This window comes from Zasmidium cellare (assembly GCF_010093935.1).
Source record: "Zasmidium cellare ATCC 36951 unplaced genomic scaffold M409scaffold_29, whole genome shotgun sequence".
Taxonomy (NCBI): domain Eukaryota; kingdom Fungi; phylum Ascomycota; class Dothideomycetes; order Mycosphaerellales; family Mycosphaerellaceae; genus Zasmidium; species Zasmidium cellare.
In genome coordinates, this window is record NW_022986973.1 from 370,543 (window position 1) to 396,657 (window position 26,115).

At 54.8% G+C, this 26,115-nt stretch overlaps 9 protein-coding genes across 9 annotated transcripts; 5 read left to right on the top strand and 4 right to left on the bottom strand.

Annotated features, from left to right (window-relative positions):
* Positions 1 to 1,128: 1,128 nt before the first annotated feature.
* M409DRAFT_68349 (uncharacterized protein) lies at positions 1,129 to 3,141 on the top strand (the record flags this gene model as incomplete). The annotated part of the gene is made up of 1 exon (XM_033817797.1): positions 1,129 to 3,141. The coding sequence occupies one exon, from the start codon at positions 1,129 to 1,131 to the stop codon at positions 3,139 to 3,141; it is 2,013 nt and encodes a 670-aa protein (XP_033664670.1).
* A 736-nt stretch (positions 3,142 to 3,877) lies between these two features.
* Positions 3,878 to 5,591, bottom strand: M409DRAFT_57265 (uncharacterized protein; the record flags this gene model as incomplete). The annotated part of the gene is made up of 4 exons (XM_033813579.1): positions 3,878 to 4,015; positions 4,047 to 4,481; positions 4,530 to 5,153; positions 5,205 to 5,591. 4 exons carry the CDS (start codon positions 5,589 to 5,591, stop codon positions 3,878 to 3,880), a joined length of 1,584 nt encoding a protein of 527 aa, XP_033664671.1.
* Positions 5,592 to 6,417: 826 nt separating this feature from the next.
* Positions 6,418 to 8,084, top strand: M409DRAFT_68350 (uncharacterized protein; the record flags this gene model as incomplete). The annotated part of the gene is made up of 2 exons (XM_033817798.1): positions 6,418 to 6,513; positions 6,564 to 8,084. The coding sequence occupies 2 exons, from the start codon at positions 6,418 to 6,420 to the stop codon at positions 8,082 to 8,084; spliced, it is 1,617 nt and encodes a 538-aa protein (XP_033664672.1).
* A 254-nt stretch (positions 8,085 to 8,338) lies between these two features.
* Positions 8,339 to 10,366, top strand: M409DRAFT_25966 (uncharacterized protein; the record flags this gene model as incomplete). Its single annotated transcript, XM_033807896.1, has 6 exons — positions 8,339 to 8,405; positions 8,457 to 9,097; positions 9,147 to 9,556; positions 9,626 to 9,709; positions 9,766 to 9,919; positions 9,992 to 10,366. The coding sequence occupies 6 exons, from the start codon at positions 8,339 to 8,341 to the stop codon at positions 10,364 to 10,366; spliced, it is 1,731 nt and encodes a 576-aa protein (XP_033664673.1).
* Positions 10,367 to 12,369: 2,003 nt separating this feature from the next.
* M409DRAFT_25967 (uncharacterized protein) lies at positions 12,370 to 12,881 on the bottom strand (the record flags this gene model as incomplete). Its single annotated transcript, XM_033807897.1, has 2 exons — positions 12,370 to 12,779; positions 12,830 to 12,881. 2 exons carry the CDS (start codon positions 12,879 to 12,881, stop codon positions 12,370 to 12,372), a joined length of 462 nt encoding a protein of 153 aa, XP_033664674.1.
* A 1,291-nt stretch (positions 12,882 to 14,172) lies between these two features.
* On the bottom strand, positions 14,173 to 16,362 carry M409DRAFT_57268 (uncharacterized protein; the record flags this gene model as incomplete). Its single annotated transcript, XM_033813580.1, has 1 exon — positions 14,173 to 16,362. One exon carries the CDS (start codon positions 16,360 to 16,362, stop codon positions 14,173 to 14,175), a length of 2,190 nt encoding a protein of 729 aa, XP_033664675.1.
* A 526-nt stretch (positions 16,363 to 16,888) lies between these two features.
* Positions 16,889 to 18,742, top strand: M409DRAFT_68352 (uncharacterized protein; the record flags this gene model as incomplete). The annotated part of the gene is made up of 1 exon (XM_033817799.1): positions 16,889 to 18,742. One exon carries the CDS (start codon positions 16,889 to 16,891, stop codon positions 18,740 to 18,742), a length of 1,854 nt encoding a protein of 617 aa, XP_033664676.1.
* Positions 18,743 to 21,083: 2,341 nt separating this feature from the next.
* Positions 21,084 to 21,662, bottom strand: M409DRAFT_57270 (uncharacterized protein; the record flags this gene model as incomplete). The annotated part of the gene is made up of 1 exon (XM_033813581.1): positions 21,084 to 21,662. The coding sequence occupies one exon, from the start codon at positions 21,660 to 21,662 to the stop codon at positions 21,084 to 21,086; it is 579 nt and encodes a 192-aa protein (XP_033664677.1).
* Positions 21,663 to 22,559: 897 nt separating this feature from the next.
* On the top strand, positions 22,560 to 25,457 carry M409DRAFT_25970 (uncharacterized protein; the record flags this gene model as incomplete). The annotated part of the gene is made up of 7 exons (XM_033807898.1): positions 22,560 to 22,885; positions 23,040 to 23,078; positions 23,132 to 23,496; positions 23,651 to 23,683; positions 23,845 to 23,910; positions 24,068 to 24,103; positions 24,268 to 25,457. 7 exons carry the CDS (start codon positions 22,560 to 22,562, stop codon positions 25,455 to 25,457), a joined length of 2,055 nt encoding a protein of 684 aa, XP_033664678.1.
* Positions 25,458 to 26,115: the final 658 nt, after the last annotated feature.

The following is a 26,115-nucleotide window of genomic DNA, read 5'->3' on the forward strand; positions in this document are numbered from 1 at the left end:
GTAGACTTGGAAATGACTTTGATTATGATGCACGTGAAACGCTCTTTTGCTCTTCAAAGATTGTGCTTTCGATCAACTTTAATATTCCATGGGTTGGTGTTAGTCCACTTATTGATATATCTGGTTACACAGAACACGAGAGACTGTTTGACTTTGACAAAGCGCTAGGAACGGGGGTAGATGGTCGGAAAGATCATATTATGAAGACCGCCGCATCACGCATCCATCAATTGGATGTTGAACTGAATGCTGAACTGAATGATCACTTGAATGAAGAAGTAAAGGTTTAAGTAAGTGATCAACTGAATGCTCAACTGAATGATCAACTGAATGATCAACTGAATGATCAACTGAATGATCACTTGAATGAATAACTAAAGGTTTAAGTGAGTGATCGATTGGGTATTGAACTAAATGCTCAACTAAATGCTCTACTAAAAGATCGAGTGAAAGATCGAGTGAAAGATCGAGTGAAAGATCGAGTGAAAGATCGAGTGAACGGTCAACTAAAGGCTCTACTGAATTTGGTACTACAAGACCATCTAAGCAGCTTAGAGTACAATGAGCAGAGCAGTCATTCGAGGAATGAGAGTTTATCTTCCAGTATATTTGTCTCTTCGCAATCCAGACCCGGCGCCACACATTCGCCGGCTAAAACCGCTGACCATAAAATCTGAACATGGGTCGGCACTTGGCAGTGGTGGATACTTGCTCACCTCCACTCGAAAACATTCCAATGATCTTCTACAGCCAAGATGAAGACAAAGACTTGGTTCTGGGACTGAAGAAATGTAAGAGATATACGGGGAAGTTCCGGGTCATTGCTTTCTCCTTTTGTCTTTCGCCCACTGTCATTTCCGCGAAACTTTGATCTCTCACCAAGCATATCGTGGCACTCGCGGTCGCGACGACGGCGTCGATACTGAAGTTCTTCCTAGGACTTCTACAGGACATCTGGAAGGAAAAAGTTAACTCCGGACAAAGACATCGAGGGCTCCACATTCCAGTCGTCCTCTTTTGGACTGACTGCCCAAACTTCAGGTTGACGACTTCCACAACATCATGGCGACGGCCCTTTTCGCGGCCGTGAGACGGCATGCCGGCCACCAGCACGATGGAAGCACCGAAATGGACATGGACATGGACAGCATGGGCTCGAGCATGTCCAGCGAACCTCTCACCACAGAAGGCGTCGATTTCTCCAACACTACGCAAGCGGCCGAATTCCTGGACAATCTCCTGGACGACACGCGTATCTCAGTCATTGGCAATACCTACGCGAGGTACTTCTGGTACGGTGTGATTGTGGTTATTGGAATTGCGGCGATTTTCAATTTCCTGCGATGGCTCACATTGCAGATGCGCCTGAGGGAGGCTGCCCAACAAAGGGCGAGTCCCGCCAAGCCGAAGACACTGCCTATGCGATGGTTTGCCACGATTACGGCGATGGGGAGGGAGGCGACGTACCTGCAGTCCCCGCCGACTGTCGCGAGTTTGCCGTACTTTAAAGTGCCGCCGATGGGTACGATCACGCTGCTGGTCGCTTATCTGGCTTTCGTGCTGGCTCTGGAGTTCGTCAATAACAATGTCGAAGGCGCTCAATACTGGCAAGCCCTTGGCATCCGAGCTGGATGGCTGGCTGTTGCCCAAGTACCCCTCCTTGTTCTTCTGATCAACAAGAACAATATCATCGGCCTCCTTACCGGTGCTTCCTACGAACGCCTGAATGTGATCCATCGATGGAGCGCAAGGATCATGTTACTCCTCGCAATCTTCCACTTTGCCTTCCAGAGCACTGGTTGGCAGAAGTATGGACTCACGGGCCTGGAATGGCGCACGGATGAATGCCCAAAGACTGGCATTGCCGCCTTTGCGATCTTGCTCTGGATGAATCTCACGACAGCTGCTCCTATGCGGTACTTCAACTACGAGTTTTTCGTGGTGCAGCATATCATCACCTTCTTCGGCTTTATCGTCGCGATCATGCTGCATCTGCCGAGCACGGCGTTGACGAGCCGAGTGTACATCTACATTCCGATTGCTGTCTATCTGCTTGATCGCATCATTCGAACCGCACGTCTGGCTTGGAACAACATCCGTGCTGGTCGAGCTGCTTTGAGTCTTCTCGATGGCGGTGTGACCAAGGTCAGGGTGTCTTGCAAGACAGTCAAATACTGGAGACCTGGAAGTCATGCGATCATCTCCATGCCTCGATTTGGATTCATGCAGTCGCATCCTGCAACGATCGTCTCAACGCCTCAACCGCATGGGGGAGACTTGGTCTTCATTTTGAAGAGTCACAAAGGTTTCACCAAGCGTATCATGGAGAACGCGAATAGCTCTGCGACAGCCCTCATCTCCAAAGAAAATGGAGAAGATGCAGCGCCCGCAGCTCAAGTCACCACGCATAGAGCATTCATCGATGGTCCGTATGGCGGCTCGCAGTCGGACTTTGCTGCTTTCGACTCGATATGCCTTATTGCGGGCTCGACTGGTGTGACATTCTCAATGTCAGTCCTTCAAGGCATTGCAGATCGAGCCACTCATATCGGCAAGCGGTTACCAGTCCAGCGTATCCACTTCGTCTGGTGTGTCAAGGACACCGATTGGGCGTCTTGGATCAGCGAAGAGCTCGCTGCAGCGTACGGTATGCTTCAGGCAGCCGGCATCGAGCTGATCATTAGCATCTACGTAACTTGCGCAGACAAGTTCACGAGTCCTGGCAGCGTGGTTAGAGACTGCGCCTGCGAGTGCGACAAGTCGAAGGGACCTTGTTGCTGCGTCGCTGTGGACGAAGACGAGAAGGGCGAGGTAGTCGACAAAATCACACCTACCAAAGCTCCCATCTCGGTCAGAGATATCTCATCCTCAGCCGCCTCCAGAAACGCAGACACCACTACCGTCGGGCGTAGGATGCCCATCCTACCGTGTGCTGTGTTCTACTCTGGCCGGCCGCAAATCGGCAAAGTCCTCAGCGATCTGCTCGACAACGCAGATGGTGAGGCGGGCGTTGCGGCTTGTGGACCTCCGGGACTGACGTCGGAGGTGAGGAATACGGTTGTGAGGTTGAGTGATGAGAGGGCGATTCACAAGGGAACGGGAGCACAGGGGTGTTATTTGCATGTTGAGTCGAGTGTTTGATACCCCCTGAATTGAATTCCATTATCAGAGACTCCTCTGAGCGTCAAGGGTTTTGCTCAATTTTCACTGTGCTCTGTGGTCCTGTTGTCCACCTCTGAAGCAAAAGCAGTCGAGCGTCATCCCCTGAAATCCATCACACCCAACGCCAATCTGTCCATCCTGAGTGTGCTTGAGTCGTTCTGTTACGGTGAGACTCGTGACCATCTCAAAGACCTCGACGCAAAATCCAATGCTTCCGTGCAGCGATAGCTGTAGTCCGAAAACTCCCACCAAACTCCAGCAAAGACACCGTCCTTGTCGTATTCATGATTCGTATCGTCATGCTCCTCCCGTGCGTCAATCGTCCGTTTTCCCTTCTTCTGCTGCATGTCTTCATGCGATGACCATAGCCTCTCATTCATCTCGGTAGTCGATCGTCGATTCCTTCACTTCCTCGCAGGCATCTTCATCTGCGTCTTCGTCATATTTGCTCGTGGTTGCGTTGTTGTAGTCGTTCGAGTTCGTGGTTGGGTCGTTATTTGAGTTGGTGCCTGCGTCGTCTGTCGTCGAGACTCCGTCTGGGCTCGTGGTTGCGTCTGTGTCGGTATATTCGTCCGGGCTCGAGCTTGTGGCTGCGCACTCGTCGCCGTCCGCATCGTCGTGTGGGTTCTGGCCCGTGGCTGCGTCTCCGTAGTGGTCTGTTGCTCGCCATCATCCGCCTTCTTCACGTTCAAAGCCCTCGCAATCTTCTCAATCTTCATTGCATTGATTTTGGCTCCACTAAAGTACCACATCGCATCCTGGGCATGGCGCTTGGCTTTCTCCATGGCGATGGCGGTTTCGGTGACGAGGACTTTGGTCTCGCCGAAGGCCTATAATTGTGCATTAGATGGTACTGGGTTTGTTAGGTTGTACTTGGGACGTACCTTTGCGAGGACCAGGAAGGTCTTCTTGGTCTCGTCGGTGAGGGCTTCGTCTGCGAGGCTGCGGAGGTGCTGCGAGGCTGCTATGAGGTCAGTCTCTTCGTTCTCTTCCTGCTGCTCGTCGACGTCCTCGTCCGAGTCCACATCGTTGGCTTGGGCTGGGCTTTGGCTTGGTCCAGGAGCACGCGAGGCAGTTGGCTGGCTGGTAGGCACGGCTGGCGGCGGACGGTCTGGGATGAGCGGCTTGGCGGCAGGCAGGGCAGGCACGGACGGCACGGTTTCATCGTTGGGGTCAATTTGGTGCACAAACGAGCCCTCTACCGGCGCCGAGACCTGTGGGCGGGAGCCGGGCATCATCTCCACTTGGGAGGCTCGCTTGCGTATGAAACCGGTCATCTTCTCCAAGGCCATGCGGCTCTTGGACTTTGAGCGATTCTCCTGGGAGCATGGTCAGATGGAGATGCAACAGGGATGGATGGCGCATACCTTGCTCTTGGAGCCCCGGAAGAGGCCCTTCCTCCCGCGTCCACCATCATCGCGCTGCTCAGCGCTCCGGTGAACGACGGGCGCGGGCGCCGCTTCCTCCTCCATCTTCACGGCAACCTCCCCGTTCAGGCTAGGGACAGCCTGCTCGGCAGGCTGGGGAGGCGTCGTTACCGTGGGGATGGTAACGAGTAGGGCCGCGTTGGTGCGCCTCACGTCGAGATGTGAGGCCACCCCTTTGCGCGGCGTGGAGGAGAGGGAGGCGGCGGAGGCGGCGGAGGCGGCGGAGTTGCGGACGGGCCTCACCGTCGAGTAGCTGGTGGCGGGAGGGGAGTATGCCCTCCCGGGCGACGTCGCTGGGCGGTCCGAGGTGAGGGAGTCTCGGCCACCAGGCCAGAAGGTCGCCCGCGGGAGGCCGCTTCTCTTGTCATTGGATCCCCGTCCTGAGGGCGAGGACGGGGATGCCGAAACGGCTCCTGGTGGCGTGGCTGAGAGGACGGGGAACTGGGATGGGGACAGTTCCCGCTCGGTCGCGTCCAGAAGAGAGCGGCTTCCTTGGGCGGGGCTGGCGGCGCGCGAGGCGGTGGCGGTGGGGGCGGAGGGGAGAGGTTTCATCTGGCTTGTTGTCTATCCAGTACATCAGTAAACATGTAAACGTTAACGGTGTGAAAGGCTCACGGCGCTGCTTGAAGCTTTGCGGATATCGAGAGGACGGATTGGAGATTCAGGCGGGGATAGTTTCAACCATACAGCAGAGTCGCGGGGAGTTCTAGCAACGGGTGTGCCTCTCATTGGGGTGCCGGCGATTCGCGGGAGTCTTGAAGGTGGGTTTTTCGTCGCTGCGGACATGTTGCGCAAGGTCGGCCTTGTGGTGGGTATGCGAGAGGGAGCTGTAAGTCGCTGGGAGGGTGGAGTAGCCATTCGGGGCGGCGGTGAGCTGTTTTCGGGGTCTGAGAGGAAGATGTATGTAGGACCGTTGCGGAGAGACTTCTGGCGGGTGCAGTGTGCGGTATGCGATGTACGATGGTTGGCACGATAGTTGGTGTTGCGTTCGGCGGGAGACATGGCTTTCGGTGGGCGTCGAAATTCGCAGTTTGGGCCTCGGCAAATTTACAGGACTGGACCGAGAAAATCGCAGTAGGTACAGCAGCTTTAATGGGAGAGACACACACAAATGCCTCTCAAGCATACGAAAGGGCGCAAAGGGAGTTTGGAAAGATGGACTCGAGAAAATGTAAGACAGCAAGGAAAGATACACTGAGGACCAGATTGATAGATTCGAGCGGCAAGAAAGGGGTAGAAAGCACCAAGGCCATGGTTTGAGGTACGGGATCTGATTTTGGGGGGCAAGGGTGCCGCGCGATAGGCGGGAGTGCGTTTGCTTGCAAAACAAACGGTGAAGCGCATGGCAGGTACGAGAAATTTTGCTGGATTTGAGTGCGTCGAAAGAACTTGAGACTGCGAGGAATTCCAAGAGTCGCTTTGGAGACTATCCCAGGGATCGATCTCAGCGCAAAATGCAAGAAGTAATGGAATACGATGGTGACCGACTGAAAGTATCTCTGCCGCTGCCACTTTCACCAAAATGCTGTAGAGCACAATGAGAGCGACATTCATACCATGCAAAAGCTGTGCTGGCATTTTTGAACTGTCAAATTCAGTGAAAAAAGATGTGTTGCTGGTGTGAAAGTAGAAGCAATCGCCGCAATTCACGAGGTGAAGTTGAACACCCATCCCGGCTCGGGCGGGAACCGTTGAAGCTTGTCAGGGGTTCGGAAGTCCGTGCGCCAAAAATCATCGAGCCGCCTTCGATTCTTTCCTACATCTATCACCATTTCCCCTACCTCTTCTCGTCCTTCTTTTTATTTTAATTTTCTTGACCATCGCCACCATGACACCTGAATACAAGGCGGAAAAGATCGCCTCAGTGTCGCATCTGGGCGGCGGCGGAATCTGGGAGATTAACCACGTTGCCCTAGTCGCTCCGGTACGACCTCCTGCTGCATGTGCGGGTTCACGTTCTAATGACATATGCAGGCCGCCGCATTGCTGTGGGCGATTCTACAGTCCCGACAGAGCTTCTTCAAGCCGTACACCTTCGCCGCTGCCTTTACCGACTTCTTGATCCAGTGTGGAGCTATCGTCTGCGCGACTACCGTCTACTCCGGAGCACCTCAGGTCCTTAATGGTCTTCTCATCCTCCCTGCCGTGGCCGCGTATTTGCAGCCTAGAACTGAGCTCGAGAAGCCAGCCAAGGTCCCATCGAAAGGAGATGAGAATGGCAAGCCCGCTGAATCCAAGGACGAAGTACGCGAGCCAAAGGATCCCTTCCCAGTCAAGCCTTTCATTACCGCCTACCGAGGAGCCATGATGATCATCACATGCTCCAGCATCCTGGCCGTTGACTTCCCATCTGTCTTTCCACGTCGCTTTGCCAAGACAGAATCTTTTGGTACCTCTCTCATGGACATTGGTGTGGGATCTTTCGTCTTCGCCGCCGGCATCGTGGCAGCCCGTCAACAACTCAAAGAACAGCACTTCGCAACTCGATCTATCGTAACTCGTCTCAGGGAGTCCATGCGCCATTCGCTGCCCCTCTTCGTCCTGGGCGTCGTCCGCTTGTTGAGCGTCAAAGGCCTCGACTACGCCGAACACGTCAGCGAATATGGCGTTCACTGGAACTTCTTCTTCACCCTCGCCCTGCTCTCGCCCTCCGTCGCCATTCTGCAGCCTTTGCTGCGATACATCCCGACATACAACATCTTTGCGTTTGCACTAGCCATCTGCTACGAGCTGATCTTGTTCTGCGTTCCGGACATGAAGGCCTACATGATCCTCTCCGAGCGCAAGCCAGGAGACTGGCTTTCTCAAAACAGAGAGGGGGTGTTCTCGTTCTTGGGTTACCTTGCCATCTTCATTGCCGGAATGGGCATTGGTCTCAACATTCTGACCCGCGACCCCGACCCCGAAGAGCCTGAGGCACCCGCCGAAAAGGACAGTCTCGATGAGGATGCTGATTGGTTGGCTTCTGTCCTTGGAGGGAGCGAATCTGAGGAAGCGAAGCCGCAGCCGCCGATTGAGGTGCCTCAACTGAAACCAGAGTGGCCAAAGGCCGCGCTCCCTCGTCTGGTCTTCTGGACAGTGCTCTGGTTCGTGTTTGCCTTGTGGGCAATGTGGAGATATGGGCCTCGCCTCTTCGTCTCGCGCCGCATGGCAAATCTGGCCTACGTTTGCTGGGTGTGCTCTTTCAATACCGCGCAGCTGTTGCTGTTTTGTCTTGTTGAGACTGTCATGTTCCCGGACATCTACAAGGCGAAATCGAAAGAGTTGGAGCGACAGCGTATTCGAGATGTTACAAGCAGGGTCATGGCAGCTTTCAACCGCAACGGACTGGCCCTATTCCTCCTGGCCAATCTTTTGACGGGCGTCATCAACATGACAATGCCTACCATCCACATGGCCGAGGTGCCGTCGATGGTTGTGCTTGGTCTGTACATGGCCGTTATCTGCGGCGTAGGACTTGCACTGGACGCCTACGATATATCGATCAAGCTTTAGTATCGCATTGTATGGAAATTGGTCGTTCTTTGTCACAGTCAGATTTGCTGGTTTGTCCGTATTGAGCAAGACGATTTCTTTCATGGTTTCTCGGTTTCACGATCTACGACTGTGCTGCTGACTCTTTTGTCTGGAACAAAGCGCCCCCAAAACCGGCGAGAGCAGCACTACTCTTGTTCACACTTTTGCTCACCTGCAGTTCACAAGACAAACCGACGAGATTGGGCTCAGCATACGGCTAGCATTTATTCACGATGGTCAACAGAAATCTTACAAGGCAGTTGTTCGTGGACTACGAGTGCAGGTCGAGAGGGAAAACGCGTGAGTTTGACGGCGGTCAGGATTGAGATGTTTCACTAACAACGTTAATAGCTGCTGTGCAGCGGCAGATTTTGAGAGAATGGAATGGCAAAACAGCTGCGCAGAAAGATCGATTAGTCAAGTGTCTGCGGCTTGTTCTTGACAGCGACACTGTCGCGGAAGTCCACCAGTTCCACGCGGAGCAGAAACGCCAGTTCGCCAATAACCACACCAATACCAATCAGACTTACCAGGGGTATTTCGACGCCCACTCCAAGGCAATAGAAGCCCAAGAGCAGCATTGTAGGGCCATCGATGAGGTGATTGCTGCAAACGAGAGATTGTACCTCGAACAAGGCTTACAGCACGGCGATGCTCAATCGCTTGCATATACATTTCGGTCGATATACGGCGCGAAATCGCTCGAGCGTCCCCGTGTCGGTCCAAAAATCGAGCAGCTAGAGCAGCGCATGGACCGAATGCGTGTACCACGAGATGCGGCAGGAATCAGAAAAATGCCGGTCATTTGGCTATCGAAGCACCGTTACGCTCGAAAAGTGAGGGAAAGAGTTGCCACTGCCACTAATACTTCCGCCCTCGGGATACAAACTCCTCACCAAGGCGGCACCTGGACCGCATGGAGATGTTTTCAAGGTGGAATGGCCGTGACTAACCTGTGGATCCAGTTCGATGCGAACAATACTGTCATAGACGTAAGTTGTTCTTTCGTGCTATCCATCCAGTCCGCTGACATCTGGAAAGAGCGCCGTACGTAAAGATGCCTTTTACGACAATGACTGGTTTGACGTGCGTTCCTGGGCTGGCCAGGTCAACAACGAGGGCAATCGAGTGCCGCTCGAGCTTGCGTGTCACGGAGAGATGGACAAGGTCACCAGCACAGTTGTTCAGCCGTACCGGCCTCTTGACGCCCAAGCAATTCAGAACTTTGTCAGGAAAACAACGAGAAGCTATCGCCTGTACACCGCTTACTGCGAACATCATGACTTGCACGAAATCATTCAGGATTACAGCCAGCGCGGTCAGCCGATCCCTGAGCCGTTCATCTGGTCGGTCGCCGAGACGCTGATGGAGTGTGCGTTGGTGATGGAACGGGGCCACGCGAACGAGCGCTTTCGAGGGTCGGTCGCAAACTGGCAGGAGATCGTCCATCGGTAAGGGGCAGCGATTGAATGAGATCAATGTTTTTGGGAACGAGTAGACTGACGGAACTCGTACTACAGGGATCTCAAACCGGGCAACATCTTCATGACGGCTCCCAATCCATACCACTTCCCGGAATACCCTCAAGCGAGAGTTGGCGACTGGTAAGTCCTCCTGAACATGTGTGTCTCGTAACGTCATGGATCTAACCACCCGCTAGGGGCCTGGCGATCCGCACTTCAAGAGACGACCCAAACAATCCTCACTGGTATCAAGGTCCAGGCACGCCAGGCTATCGCGCACCCGAGCACGACGGGTTCGTGAGCGCGCAGACCCTCCGCCCTCTCGGCGGCAAGATGCTCGCCTGCACAAACGTAAGATCCACCCTCTCCCCCCATCCAGTCAATCAGAAGACGACATCCCACTAACGGCAATGTTCAACAAAGGTGTGGGGCATCGGCATCATCCTCTACTGCCTCATCACAACCCAAGTCGACCCCGACCAACCCGGCTGGCTCGGCGACCCCCAAGACGAGACGATGTACTACCCTGCCAACAACGACAAGTACAAGTTCTACAGCCAGGAGCTCATCGAAGTGCTCATGGCGTGCCTGACGATTGACGAAAGCGTACGCGCTGGCCCCGCGCAATTGCTGAGACAGATCCGTAATACGTTGCTGAGACGTGGACAGAACACGCATATGGGCATGATGGATGGGACGGCGAGTGAGGTGTTGCAGGCGATTAATGCGTTGACGTTCACGCCTGATCAGTATGCGCTGGGGATGGTGCAGGCGAATTTGCCGGCGCAGCATACGTGAGGTGGGGATGGTGAGGATGAGGATGAAGGAGAGATGAAAAGAACGAGAGAGCAAGAGAAGACGTGGGAGGGACGGTTTTGTTGATATCTACTTTGCTTGAGTGCTATGCTATGATCAACATGCCGTGGTGTTTCATCTTCGCCCCATTGCCAATAACCACCAGACTTGCTTCATGTTTGACATTGAGGCAGCGAGTCGAGTCGACAGCTTGCTTGTGATCTCCACCTTTCTTCAACTGACCAAGCTACCATTCACAAGCAGCAGCAGCTAGTGAGCAAGACACCAGTAAGGATCGTGGAGACACTCGACTGTATGTTGAGTTGCTTGACTTCTTGACAGATCACCGACTTGCTCGAGATGCCCCGAAAGCGGTAGCCAGGAGGTCGAGGCCTTGAGGGTAGCAGTGCAGCCGCTGAGGTCATCTTGAGCAGATTGAAAGCAGAGATGCTGCGCCGAGATTCCAGTCGCGAGGTGTGCATTCGATGGGCAAAGTCGCTCTCTCAACAGCATCACAGCTGACTGAGGAGCCGAGCTGTGTGGAGTCGGCTGGTGTTGGTGGCGACATTGGGGAGTCGAAGCGGTGGGCCTCTTGGTCGATGGGAGTTTGCACGGTATCAGCTTGACAGGACTGTGCCCTCGTGGTCGGTCGATAGTCTCGAGCCCCTTCGACAGCATCGCCAGACACTGGCATACTCTAAGTGGACGATGGATGCAGAGACGGCGAGCTCTCAACATCGTCACGGCCGACTGAGGGGCTGAGTCGCGGTGATGACGATGATGTTGGGAATGCTGGAGAATCGAGAGCAAGGATGGCGAGCCTGTGCGCTTGCTTGTCGTGATGGGTTGATGTAGACAGACCTGGGAGCGTGCCGCCGGCTGGTGGTTGTAGTTCTCGAAGCGAGCTCGTAAAACGCCTCTCCGCTGCGATAGCACTTGCTGATATGCCAGATTGCATCCTGTCGCCGTTGACTGGATGACCAATGCGGAGATGGTGTGTATCGCAGGGCGCTGGCATATCAGAAGTCGATGAGGTCGCTGACATCGGAGGCAAGAGGCAACAGTGGTGCAACTTCACCAAGCAGAGCTGGTAACAATCTTCAGGCAGCAGTGCATCATCTTTTGATCATCGAATGGCGCAATGAGAAGCGAACTTGTGCTGTTTGCTTTGATGAAGCATGCTGGCTGGGGATATCGTGGAAAGTGCTGCATGCTGGAGGCGGTGCCTGCATTGAACCATGACGCTGATCGGTGATGACGGGAGTCTTGAGGCGCCGAATGTGCCGAGCAATATGGCTTTGCGGAAGTCGAGGTTCGTGATCAAGCGCAGCTTTCAGCAGCACATGGGTGCGATACCTGGCGGCAGAGTTGACAAAGAGCAGGGAAGGCGCACGCATGCTCAAGCCAGATGAAGCCATTCGTGAGGACCAAGATCACCTCTGGGACACCAATGTGTTGCAGTGTTGCCGCAAACTTCTCTAAAAGGATGGCTGACTTGCGCCTGAAGATCTTTTTGCACGCAATGAGCAGTCGACAGCCAGTCTGCCACGCAGCAAATGCCATTGCATCTTTGGACTGCTTTGGAGAGGTTGATGTGGAGCTGATGAGAGCGTTTGTTGGTGTGGTCGATACTTCTGGTGGCCTGAACAGCTCTTTGTTGGCGTAGTTGTGCATCGACCATCGGGGAGCTTGCCATGGTGCCTTCGCCTGATGCTTGAAGAGTTGTCGAGATCGATCTGGATGACAGGGTTGATGGGCAGTGTCGGATCTGAATGGCTTGACTCTTCAAACATCCGGCTTTTGTCTGCCGAGGCGATGACAGCCTCACGATCTGAAGGTGTGGACGTCCGCGGTGGTGCTTGAAACCCTTAATCTGTGCTGCGGTCTTGATGTCGATGATCGAGCAGACTCGAAGTGAGGATTGTTGCCATTGCTGCCCATCGTTGAAGTCAAGCCAACTCTTGCTATGCCGGCTAGGTGATCATCAGAGGCCGCGAGATGATGCGTCAGGAGGTCTTGATACTGGCTGAGGAGATGCGGAAGCTCGGTGGTGCATGATGAAGCCAAGAGGCTTGCGTTTCGAAGGCTTGTGCTGACACCTTACTGATGCGCACAGCTTCATCGAAGGGGGATCGAAGGGGGATCGAAGGGGCTGGTGGAGCGGTGACGGTGACGGTGGCGGTGCTGTTGAAGCTGTCGAAGACTCTCGCCGAATATCGCTTGTACTGAGCCATTGAAGGCATTGTCGAGGGTGTGGTGGTCTTGAGATGTTTGGAAGAAACTGAACCTGTGCTAAACAGGAACGATGGTGTTGTTGTGGTGTGATGGGCCGAGAGTTCAGACCCGATACAGTCGCTCGTGATGTCGGTGAAGACGACGAGGACAATATGAAAGTGCATCAGAGGGCATTGCACGTCTGTGGCATGTCAGTTGAGCAACCAGCTTTGACAGGGAGGTGTCACTTACCGGTCGCAATGTGCTGCACGCTTGTCGTTGTTGGTGAAGCTTGGGAGCACATGATGGGTTCGAGTGCGTAGCTTCGTTTGAAGGTTGTGTGGTCGGGGACCAAAAATGTGTAAAGCGCGTCTGGTGGACGGCATGAGGCGGTTATGGGCGTGTGAAGCTGAGGCGCACATCATGGCGGCGAGTGCGGAGCTGAATTTATCGAAAAGGTTTTTGACTGGAAAGGGTGGCACTAGGACGCCTTGGAAGGTTGAAGTCGCTCGTGGAGTCAATTAAGACGACGAGGATCTCTCAAGCAGTGCAAGGTATTGCACTTCTGCGAGCTGTCAATGAGTGGCTCGGTGTGTTCGAGAATGGGGGAGTGAGTGGCTTACCGGTCGGAATGTGGATGCATGCTCGCGTGTGATGAGCTGAGCTCTGGTACACCTAATGAGGTTGATGCTGTAGGTGGGTGGCTCAAGTGGTCGAGGTGGTTGATGAAGGCACCTTCGGACAGCTGTGTGTCGGAAGGAGGAAGGAGGATGAAGTCGCTCGAGAAGTCAATGAAGACCTCGAAGACGTGTCGGCTTTGCATGTGACATTGCACGTCTGTGTCTCATCAGCATACAGTCCACCTCGAGGTTGGAAGGTGGTGTGGTGACATACCGGTCGCAATGTATGCTCGCCATTGGTGAGTTGAGCTCAGGCACACATGATGTTGATTGTCGAATGGATGTGAGTAGCTGAAGTTGTCGGTGTGGTGTGAAGGGGAGAAAGACAAATGGTGCAGAACGGCCAGCTGGTGGAAGGCGAAGAAGAAAAGAAGGCGGGTTTGGAGAGGAAGAAGCGGGCTTAAATGTCTCGCGGTGGGTGGTCCGTGCAAAATTAAGCGAGGGAGCTTTCACATGTGAAAGTCCTTAGCGCTGGAACGAGAGCTGCCGTTGCGGTCTGTGTTGAACGCACAGCGGATGTGCTTCCCCGGCGAACCAGCTGTCTCGAAGAGTCTATTTGTCGTTCGTGCCCTCGGTCGTTCGCAAAACTTGCGGAGAGGCGGCGGCCGATTGCGGCGATTGCGTGTGGAGTCGAGTCGGAACGAGGTTGGAGGGAGGGTAGAGCATTTTGCCAGCAGGCAGTCTTCTCAAGCTATCTCGAGTATCCGTGGCTCGTGTATGCCACCGAGTGTCACCCTAAACGCCATGTCATGGCCTCATTCCCGGAGAAAACTCCATGCACCATCGCTGACCCACGTCATCATCGAGACGCCATCCTGGCTCCAATACATGTAGCCACCGTAATAAAAACCACAGCCAACCCAAAATCCATACAAGAAGCCCAAGCAAGCCCTGGAGTACTCAGTCAGTGATCCATCACGACAGCTCCATACCCTCGTCGTCTCCCTCCATCTCTGTCTCACCCTCATCGGCATCGCCATCGACAGTAGTCCCACTTGTGCTACCCAGTCGTCCTCTCTTTCTGCCATTACCCCAAAGAACTCCCATACCGCTGCCAAGACGTGCACCACCAAGTCCGCCCACAGCTTCGAGTTCGTCTCCACCGACGACACGACCCTCAGCGTCGACTCCCTCACAAAGCTCGAGCATGGCCGATCGCTTCAGTCTCCTGAATCCGTCTGTCCTGACGATACGGCCCCAATGTGTCATGCAGAAGCTGGCGGCTCGTCGCTTCAGCCAATCCTCTTGCGCAGTATTTGCTCGGTCGAAGATGAGTGCGGCGTGCTGCACATCGAGATCTCGCACAAGTCGGTTGACACAGAGGTGTCGGAGGCGAGGCATGTCGTAGATGTTGCTCATGACCAGCATGTTGGCGACATCTTCGAGGGTTGGCCCCGTGAGATCATTACTCTCTGCTGGCGGGCTGGAGATGGAGTCAGTGTAGAGGTAGTAAAGGAATGCCTTGACGGCAGGATAGGGTTCTGGGATGTGCATGCGGCGGGTGTGGAACTCCGACATTTGAGCGTTGTAGAGACGAGAGAAGTGCGGCCAGCGGGCGCTTAGGATGAGACGATGAACGTGGATCGGTTGTGAAGTGTTGTTGCTCTCAGATCCATCGACCATGCCTGGCGATGATGGACCATCATCAGAGATGGAATCGATGTCGTATATGTCATCCCTCAGGGCAGTGATGGTGAAGTCAGTACCAGAGCCAGATTCCGGAGGCTGGTTGAACGTCCGCGCCAGATCTGCGCCGATAGCTGAGAGATGTGACGTTGGGTTTGAATCTGATGTGGGCACCTTCTGCTCGTTGCGAGCTTCTTGGCTCATCTTATTACCCAGGAGCCCAAACTTTCGCAGGTCGATTGGAAGAACATCAGACAGATACTCTTCCGCATCGCCGTTGCCATTGCCTCTGACCTCTCGTGGACATCCCAACAGCCATGCGTGTGTCCCGTCGGCATCCAGACAGCAGTAATGCCATCGATACGTTGGATTGAAGAGGTCCTTGCCGTCTGCCAGCTTCTGCCATCGTAGGCTGTCAAGATCGAGGGCATACAGTGCGGTTTCAAGGGGCATGTTGGTGGCGGGTGTGACGAAGTCAAGCATGCAGCCAGAGCTGAACACATGGAAGTGCGTGCCGACATTCTGCATGGGCAGAGTTGGAGAGGAGATGAACTTGACACAGTTGATGGCGCCTGGCGCGAGGGGTGGTGAGCGTTGGATTTGGGTTGCTGAGTTGGACTGGACACTGCTCGTGTTTGCAGCATAGCCGCCGCTGGTTGAGCCAGAGCCTTGACCGCCAAATTGGTAGCTGGTATAGCGTTCGCCAAGAGGTCGACCCTCTTCTGACCCAGCTATGCCGTATGTCGGTCCTGGCTCGAAGGCCGGAGATCCTCGAAAGTCGAGCCACCAAATCTCGTTTGTCCGCTCCATCTCCTCGCCCATTCCTCCGCTCACCCAGATCTTGCCTCCCCAGACCCAACTTGAATGATCGAAGCGCGGGACAAATCGCCATGTTCGACTCCACGTCCAAGTCTTCAAGTCCAAGTAGCAGATGTCGTCAAGGACACCATTCTCACTGCCGCTCATTCCACCACAAATGAACAGCTTGTCATCGTGAATCACGGCAGAATGCCTGGCTCTGCCTCTCGGTATGGGCCCATTGATATCAGGTTGTGTCCAATGCGCGGTCGTAATGTCGAATATTACTACATCGGAGAGATGTATGCGATGCTCGTTCTCTCCTCCAAACACCAATAGTTTGTCGCCCTGCCACAGACACGACGTATGGCCCATGCGAACGCCTGGGATGTCTCCATAGTTATCCACCAGGCTCCATTGTCGCGCGGAAAGATTCAGTTTGAGTACGTGGTTGTAGACTTCGTCGGTGTACTGATCGAAGCCGCCGAAAGCGTATATGAGGTCGTTGCCGACGTAAGTGACCGAAGCATTGACGAGGCACGCTGGGCGCTGTCCCACGGTCGTTATGATCTTGGGCATGTACGGTTCGCCGGTTCGACGTCTGCCATTCTTGGTCGGCGATCTGGACATGACGTATGTGTTGTTGGAGGTGTTCGAGACGCGGGACGTGGAAGAAGCCATGTGGGAGGCGGAAGGGCCTGCAATGGCCGACTGGAGCGTGGCCAGAGAGGTGTAGGGCGGGGGTTGAAGTGACGAGTAAGTCGGAATGCTTGCCATGCGAGGCCGTTCACAGGGTGGTCATTGTCTGGTATGCGCTCTTGCGCCGTGGTAGCGTTGTCATCTGGTATGGAGTGTTGAAGACTGGAGGCTGAGGTTGCGCAAACCGTGCCTGGATCCTGCCATGTGACGATCGTCATCGCGAACTCTGTTCTCGGTTCCGCTCCGCTCTTGGCACTCGTTGTCCCCCGCGACCGCCGCGTCTGCTTGCAAGTCAAAACCTTGGATTCTCGCCGCAACCTCTTCGACTTCTTCCTCACCCACACAGTCAAAACCAAAACTTCAAGGCTCGCACACGCTCTCAAGCCCTCGCGGCCCTCAAACCCTCTCCATCAACGGCATACTGCAAATATTCGCGAACACTACTAACCGGATCCCTTCACTGGGCCATCTACAGGACCTTCGCCGACACTCGCATCAATCAGCGGATATGGCAACTGCATCAGTATTAACCCCCATCAAACAACGCCGTGATGGCATCTTCTCTACCCGCCTCGCTGGTGGCCGCGCCCCTCTCACGCCCTCACCGCAGACGCCCAAGACGCAGGTGACGGAGCCCGCCGAGAGCATCCACCACGGCAACGTCAACCTCATGTCGAGATTCTCCCGCTCCGTGTCCAAGACCAACGTCCGCGACTCGCCCAAGTCCAACATCGCGGGCCGCCACCCACAGTCGCCGCGCCGCCTCGACCAGAACACCAGCGAATTCACCCTCAATGGCACTGGTCCCCGCCCGAGCACTGCTACCTCCGCCAAGAACACTCCATCTCGCTCCAAGAGTGGCCGTTCTGGCTCGGCACACCGGACACCCAAGCGCAGCCAGGGCAAGATCAACTACTCTGCCGCTGACCGCTTCATCCCGAATCGAGACGCCAGCGAGGCCATCGCCAACTCCAGCGCAGCAGTCAAGCTCGACAACGAGCGCACCCCTGGACGGCGACCAAAGTCAAGCGCATCTGATGGGTCGGCAACACTTGTTGCCAGTGTTGCCAGCGCTTTCGACCTTGGTCGTCCACACTCTTCTTCTGACGCTACGGCGTCGCTCTCCCTCGAAGGCCTCAACCTCAACGACCGCGACGATGAGGACGATGACGAGCCCAAGACCAAGCCCAGCCCCAACACTGTTGCATACCAGCAGTCTGTTGCTGAGGCTTGCGGTGTGAGCATGAAGCAGCGTATCCTCGCCTTCAAGCCAGCCGCTCCTGAATCGTCTCGCCCCATCGACCTTCGATCTCAGTACAACCGCCCTCTCAAGCCTGCTGCCGCATCAGCATCCCAGTTCCGTCGTCGTGTCCTCACCGCACCTGAGCGTGTCCTCGATGCTCCAGGTCTCGTCGACGACTACTACCTCAACCTCCTCGACTGGTCGTCTGGCAACCAAGTCGCCATCGGTCTCGAGCGCAACGTCTACGTCTGGTCAGCCGAATCTGGCTCAGTTTCCAGCCTCCTCGAATGCCCTGCCGATACCTACATCTCCTCAGTCAAGTGGAGCGAAGATGGTGCCTACGTCGCCGCTGGCCTTGGCACGGGTGAAGTCCAGATCTGGGACGTTGAGGAGGGCAGCAAGCTTCGCTCGATGTACGGACATGATACTCGCGTCAGCGTTATGGGCTGGAACAAGCACCTTCTCTCTACTGGCGCTCGCTCTGGCCTTGTCTACAACCACGACGTCCGCGTCGCCCAGCACAAGGTCGCCGAGCTCGTCTCGCACACTTCTGAAGTCTGCGGTCTCGAGTGGCGCTCTGACGGTGCCCAGCTCGCTACTGGCGGCAACGACAACCTCGTCACCATCTGGGACGCTCGTTCGCTCAACGCTCCCAAGTTCCAGAAGACCAACCACAAGGCCGCCATCAAGGCTCTCGCTTGGTGCCCATGGCAATCCAACCTCCTCGCAACTGGTGGTGGTTCCCACGACCGCATGATCCACTTCTGGAACACCACCTCGGGTGCTCGCACCAACAGCATCGACACTGGCAGCCAAGTCACCTCGCTGCGCTGGAGCTTGGCATACAAGGAGCTCGTTTCATCGTCGGGCTTCCCAGACAACAGCCTCTCCATCTGGAGCTACCCAACCCTGGTCAAGAACATTGAGATCCCAGCGCATGAGTCTCGTGTCCTCCACTCTGCTCTCTCTCCAGACGGCCAGATGCTCGCAACTGCTGCCGCTGACGAGTCTCTCAAGTTCTGGAAGGTGTTCGAGAAGAAGCCTGGCTCCAGCAACCTCGTTGGCGGTGGCAGCACCACTGCAAAGGCTGGTCTCACCAAGGCGACTACCATCCGGTAGATGCTCATGACTGATGCTCACGACTGATGTCTTGCATTTGTCGGGGTCATCTCACGGCCTGGGTATGACACGTTGGATGAGTCCATGCAACTGGCATTCTGGGGCGTCTTTGCGCAAAGGCGCTTTTCGTATTGGGTTCATGAAGGGAAGCTATCAAAGCTTTGGGTGTTGTTTTCTTCTTGATGATGATAATGGAGAGCGCGCATACGTAGTTTGATGATGAAGAATCACAATCCTTCTGTTCAATCACTTTTCACCCTCACTTACCTTACGTCTCAATGCTCGCTTGACGAGTCTGGGTGTTGTTCACCTTGATACATGGATGCACATGAGGGACTCTTACGGTCATTACTTGACGGCCTCGGATGCAGAGACGTCTTCCATCCCCAAATCGGGCCGTCTCCTCGCCTTCTCGCCCCAAAATCTACAAAGCCCAGGCGAAGCGAGAGGCTCATCCAGACTTTCTCAACTTCCCGCCTGCGCTCGGCGGGCTGATGACTTCGTGGCAAAAGCGGCTGATCACATCGAGAACAAGAACTTGCCGTACGCTGATCTCTCACGCCGACGACGACAAGGCATCCCCGTTATAATTAAGAATAGATAGCAGTCCATGTCGTGAAGTACTGCCTGTCCCGCGGCGCAGTAGTACATCCCAAGACGAGATCTCACAAGCCCAGGCAGAGAGGTCTTGGTGAAGGAAGAGGCGTACGTCTACGTCGCCGCTGATGAGGCGTACTACTTTTGCCAAGGCGGCGTGAGGCGGATGGGTGGGTGGAGGATGCTTGGAGGATGCATGGAGGGAGTGAGTGCGGCGTGGCGAGTTCTGTGGCATGGTGGGTTGAGAATGTTGTGTTGTTTGTCGGATGGCATTGACTGATGAAGACTTTTGGTGGTGAGATGGGATGGGATGGGGTGATGGGAGACGGAATGCTGCTTAGGATGGCTGCAGGCCACGGTGCTGGCTGTGGTCAGACGGTATGTCCCTCACCTCCTCGTCGCCTCGATGGCGAGAGTCGATTGTCCGTCACCATGCAGTGGTATACCTCCAACAATGATAAGACGCTGAAGTGCCATGACGATGTCCTGCTTATCAGACATTCACGCAATCTACACCTCCAATATCACAATCATTGAATACGAGGAATTTTTCAATAGCACCTACATAAACTTCCAGTGGTCTTTGGAACTTGTGTACCTCATCTTGGTCTGCAGAAGACCACTGCAACTAATGTGCATGTCTGCACGGCCGCCAAAGGGAAGGTTTGGAAGTCACCTCACTGCACAGAAGAAGTTGGTGAGAGCATGCGACTACCGGATCCTGATGGGGAAGGAAGATACGTCCAGACTGTGACGTCGCTACATCGAGGAGTGACTCTTCTTGATGATGGGGCATTTGCTGTGCAGGCGGCTCAACCGGGACGGCTTGGAAGTGATGTTCGGTCTTTGATCGCGATCATACGCGACACCAACACCAGGCGCGCCATTTCGATCGTGGGATGTTTTCTTCTTCGCAGCTGAGAAAGCTGATGATGCGACTCTCATGGTCAGAGTCATGCTGCTGCGTCATTTTTCGAACGCGAGCGAAGGTCGGTGATGTGATGGCATGCTCTTGGGCTGAAGAGTGATAGTCGTTGAGGGACGTTGGTTTTGACGTGGCGGCATGTCTCAGCAGGCTGTAAACTCAATTGTGCGTTATTGAAACCTTACGCCGGAAGGCGTCGGCTATGGTGCCATCCTGTGGGAATTGGAAGTCTTGGTGGAAAGGTGTTGTTGACGACAGAGAAAGATGGGTGGCAGCGATGTGGTGTTCTCGAAAGCAACGCCTCTGCTCTCGCCTTGCCATCTTTGTTTTTCCTTTGCAATGGTTATTTGGGAGTGTTGCAAGCAGGCTGGGAAACACAATCAAAGCACTTCATCTCGGTGTACGAGCGATCTTCGACAGATGAAGTGCAACCTCCGGTTGCTGCTGTCGGTTATACCGTCTCGTATCCGGCAGCCAGCAACACTTCTCACTCATGATTCGCCAGTCTCTGGTCGCTGCTACCGGGTGAGCGAGCAAGCGATAATGTGACGTCGAGGCGCTGCCCAATGAAGACTTTTCTTCAAGCCCTGTCTGCTCCACCCCCAGCCTCCTCTCACCGGACACATAACCGGTCGACCCAAGGAATGCCTGAGTTTTGGCCGGTCCTTGGTTGGGATTGCACTTGGGAGGAAAACTGGTTGTGGAGAGAGGCCGGTCGCAATCGCTGCTATTTATTGCGAATTGTTAGGGCGGTGGCTTGATCAGCGCGGTGCAGGAGAGCCTCCTCGGCTGGCACGAGGCAATTCGCAAGAGCAGCGATCAAGACGACGTAGAAGAGCTCTTTTCCGCGCAGCTGTCGGCGCGGTATGGAAGAGGTGAAGTGTTATCAGCAGTGGACTGTTGCGGAACGAGAGAAGACGAGGGAAGCATCCGCTGCAGAGACGGGATATGGAGCTCCCGTCTGGAGCACGTTGGGGAAGTGGACCTGCAGTAGAAAGAGGGGTGCAGCAGCCACAGCCGTCGACCGCGGCAACTCTCTGCTCTCGACATTGCAGCCGAGCACGCCTTGCACGCCTTCGGGATGCTGGTTTGCGCCGCCCAAACATTGATTGATTGCATCATTGGCACGAGATGGCGGCCACGCTGTTGACAGCTCGACAGCTGTTGAAATTTTGGTGAAGAAAGCTGTGGTGGCGAGACAGCTCTCTGAGAAGAAAGGCAGAAGGCGTAATCACATGTCAGGAGCTTGGAAATGATTCCAATCTGCTCCTTTTCAACACAATCATCGTTGCTGACGACGACCACAGGCGCAGACATCGCTTTCAAACCGCTTCCACTGACCTCGGCGCTGACCTGCCCGTGACACTGGCTGGGCAGACACGCCGAGGACAACGACATCATAACGACAATCCTCATGGATATCTGGAAAACATGCCAAGCGGGCAGGACAGGGATGCTTTCAATAGTCTTTGAGTTTAACGTCCTGCGCCGCAGAGGTGGGTGACATCAGAACCGCATTGGTTTCTCTGGCGACCTGCGGCTGTAGGTGAATGAAAGAGGCTAGCAACTCGGCTGCTCGCGAAAAGCTTGACCACCTCAACCACAGAAATTATTACCGCAAGAGGCAACCCTGCCTGCCATCTTGCCTCGCAATGGTTTGGCGGCAGCAGAGTCAGCGCTATGGAGAGTCTGGCTTGTACCAGTTGCACGCCTGGCGCACGGCGACATGTTTGGTTCGAGGCGGCTGGGCCACAACAGTCAGGCACAACTTCGACCACGCCGCATGCGATCGCAGCGCAGATGGCAAGCTTTTCGTTGGCAATGCAACCATCTCCACCGGGGCTAGCTTGGATGCGTCTCTTTGGGACCTGCCTACTGGCTGGACGCTCGCTGCACAGAGCAACCTCCCTCGTATCTTCTCGAGTCACTCACCTGGGGCTGCGGTGAGGATCGCAGCGATGACACTATGGCTCGGTGCGCTGCTGCGTCGAGTGGAGTTCGGGTTGTGGCGATCAATCCCTCGTTATAACAACCTTCGCGCGCCGAACAAAGCCTGTTCTCCTCTTTTCCTGTCCGAAACAGTGTGTCTCAACGCCCGTTTGCGAACGGTCCTCCCTCTCATCCTTCCGCGCTCAATATCAAGCCATACCCTCCGGCCGGGATCAGCACTCGCTTTGATCTCGACTAACCTTTCGCTTTTGCTTACCGTTCTTGCAGCTTCGTGCACATACATCTTTCGTTTGCGCTCTGTACCTTCGCTTGGCCGTAGGGTGTTGAAGAGAGTAGACGATCAAGATGTTGTCGAAGCTATCGCTGATAGCGTTGTTGGGTGCCGCGCAGGCATTGCCTGGCGGCGGCGAAGGTGAAGGCGGATGGGGCGGACAGGAGGGTGGACAGTGGGGAGGTGAACACGGTGCTCCGGGTTACGGAGGCGATCAATGGGGTGATCATGGCAATGGCGGATGGGGATCTGGGTCGTGGTCGAAGACATGGGAGAAGACTTGGGCTTCGCAGCCTCCACCATACAGCGCCAGCGTGCCGACATGGACTCATCCAATCCCACCACCACCTACTTGGACTAAGCCAGCACCACCACCATCGTGGTCTGCGCCTCCTCCAAGGTGAGTTTCAACCCTGGAATCGAAGAAGAAGGGTCAGAAGTTGGCTTGTCTCATGAAAGATCGTGGAGAGATGAACGACCGCTTTGATTGACCTGGATCGAATCGATCACATAAATGCTTGATCTTGGAAATTCGAAGACTAACAAGATTCCAGCTACTCCAAGTCCCCTCCACCACCACCTCCACCTCAAAGGTCAGTCTTGGAAAGAAGAAACATTGCTTGAGCACAGTTTAACATTTCCACAGCTGGAGCAAGCCTCCGCCACCACCTCCCCAGAGCTGGAGCAAACCACCACCTCCACCACCGCAAAGCATTCCCTCGAGCATCCCAAGCTCGCCGATCAGCAAGCCCGGCACGACCACTCTCACGAAGACGATCGAGACGACTTCCAAATCTTACAAGACCACCGTCGTCACCACGAGCATCGTTTCGGTTCCCTCCAAGCCTGCGTCGTCGCTCCCACCCCCTGTGGTCTCGAAACCCAGCAAGCCGATCGGTTCCCAACCAGCTTCTTCGATCCCAAGCAAGCCAGTCAGTGTTGTACCTCCACCAGTTTCCAAGCCAACGCCGCCTGGATCTCAGCCAGTCGGCTCTCAGCCTCCTCCATCCGGTGAGTATAGCTGTTTTCGTTCGTACTGCACTGAATGGCTACGAGCGAAGAGCACTCTGGAAATCAACTTTTACAGCCTAAATCTCGGAGCTGTTTGAGTTGATACCTCTCTTCTCTCGCTCTGATCTTTTGAACATCAACTAACAATCTCTAGGCTCGAGCCCTGTCCAGCCTGGCAAACCATCTGGTGAGTGTATCACAATCTCCCAACTGAGGATTCAAGCGAGAGGCTTGATGGATCCGTCATTGGAAGTCAAGTCTCAGAGACGCGGAGATCATGGCCATTTCAAATGGATCCCCCAGTTGCCATGGGTAGTGTGTTGGACACTCGTGCTGACCTTTTTTCAGGCTCTGTTCCAGTCTCCGCTCCTCCACCTCCAGGCACCACTAATATCACGAAACCTGGCACTCCAGGTCAGTACACTCTTGCCATCGCATTGGGCCGCTCGACAGCAGTGTGAGGCAAAATATGGCCGAGAGAAAGGTTTTTGGCATCTCTGCTGTTCGATCGTGTTCTTTGCGATTGGAGACGACTTGTTCTTGACGAACTAACATGCTGACATTTAATTAGGCACTCCTGGTACTCCAGGCACCCCAGGCACCCCAGGTTAGTTTTGATTGAATGCTTCTGTGGCGTGTGACAAAGTTATACTGTTCAAATTTGCGGAATCAGTGCTTTCGGGCAGAGTTCAGCATTTTGGTCAGCAGGAACTCGCCATGCTACAGAAGAAACGTCCTTTTGAAAGTCGTCAAATGCTGACTGCCGTTCAGGAACACCGGGAACTCCAAAGCCACCCCAGACCCTCACGGTCAGCTCTCTGCCACCACCAGTCGTTTCTCCTCCCCAGAACACCTGCCCACCACCATCGACTCACGTGGTTACCGAGACCGTCACCGAGAAGAAGACCGAGACGGTCTACTTCAGCCAGGTTGCTCCACCAGGCGCCTGCCCAACCACTACGGTCTACTACAGCGCAGTCACCCCGATCTCGTACTGCCCGACTTATGGATCCATGGCACCACCAAAGTCTTTCGCGTCGTCGGCTCCCGCTCCTCCTAAGACGTCCATCGTTTCTCCCGTCCCGCCAAAGTCCAGCGCCCCGACTGTTCCTGTCGTTCCGGTCAGCCCGCCGACTTCCAAAAGCTCGCCAGCCCCTCCACCAGTTGGTCCAACTGGTCCAGGATCTGTGCCAGTCTCGTCGGCCTCGACTCCTGTCAAGAGCATCCCCGGATCGGTACCAGTTTCGTCCGCCTCGACTCCGGTCAAGAGCATTCCTGGATCTTCGATTGTCAGCACGCCTTCCGCGCCTGTTAGCAAGCCAACGAAGCCCGTGAGCAGCCTGCCAGGCTCAAGCTTCCCGTCTTCGATTCCCACGAAGAAGCCAAGCGTTCCAGTCTCCAGCTTGCCATCATCATCGATCCCTACAAAGAAGCCGAGCGTTCCGGTGTCCAGCCTGCCCTCGTCTATCCCCACGAAAAAGCCAAGCGTTCCAGTCTCCAGCTTGCCATCATCATCGATCCCTACGAAGAAGCCTAGCCTCCCAGTTTCCAGCTTCCCAACTACTTGGAAGACGAAGACTGTTCCCTCGAGCATTCCCTCGAGCATTCCCTCGAGCATTCCCTCGAGCATTCCATCGAAGCCAAGCAAGCCAATCCCGCCTCCCGTTAGCCAGCCCTCGTCGATCGTCTCGACTCCAACCTGGGTCCCACCGCCTTACACCAAGCCAACATGGACGCCATCAGGTTCATGGGCTTCTTCGCCAACCTGGGCACCTCCACCTCATGAGACTAAGTCCTGGGGCCACGGATCGTGGGCCCACGAGGAGCCAAGTAAGACCTGGGGTGGTGAATGGCCACACAGCGAGGGCTGGTCGAAGCCCACCGGCTACGGCGAAGGCTGGGGCGAGTCTACCTCGTCTGAAGGCTGGGCTAAGCCAACTGGCTACGGCAACGGCTGGTAAACAGCTCCACCCGGTTTCGTATCCCGCGTTTTGAAGAAGCAAGCAAGCATTTATCCGCACCTACATTTTCAAAGATTCCCCCTGCCGAGACACGACAAGAGGAATCGAAACCTTCAACAAATATCATGATCATGCCTCTCCCCCGCAAGAGGCATCTTTGACGGCAGACAGATGTTGTTGTTTGAACGACCCGTCCATGATTGAGACAGCTGTTGTACATAAAGAGATACCACTTTTCACGACGATCCTTTTGAGCGAAGCCTCACGACGGCTGAGGAGAGCTCGACCTAATGATTTATGGGGATGGATATGAGGTGTGGGTTTAAACTTAATGGATAGATTTTGGAAATGGGATATGTGTGTTGAACAATGTCTTCGTGCCGACGTTTCATCGTTCTACTTGTTGAAGGTGGTGACCTGCTCATGAGGTGAGGTCTGAGCTGCCTCGTATTGCTTGCTTGCTTGGCAGTCACGACCTCACCTCGACATGCTTACACGCTTAGCATGAAATCTCCGGCAGTCAGTAATGGACTGCGGCGGCTCCATCCATTTCAGTGTCTTGGACAATAGCTATGTACCTGAGAAGCTCACCATAATACAAAGTCCCGCCGATCCGCAGCATTGTCCTAACCTGGTCTCTTGCCGACTATTTGCCGCC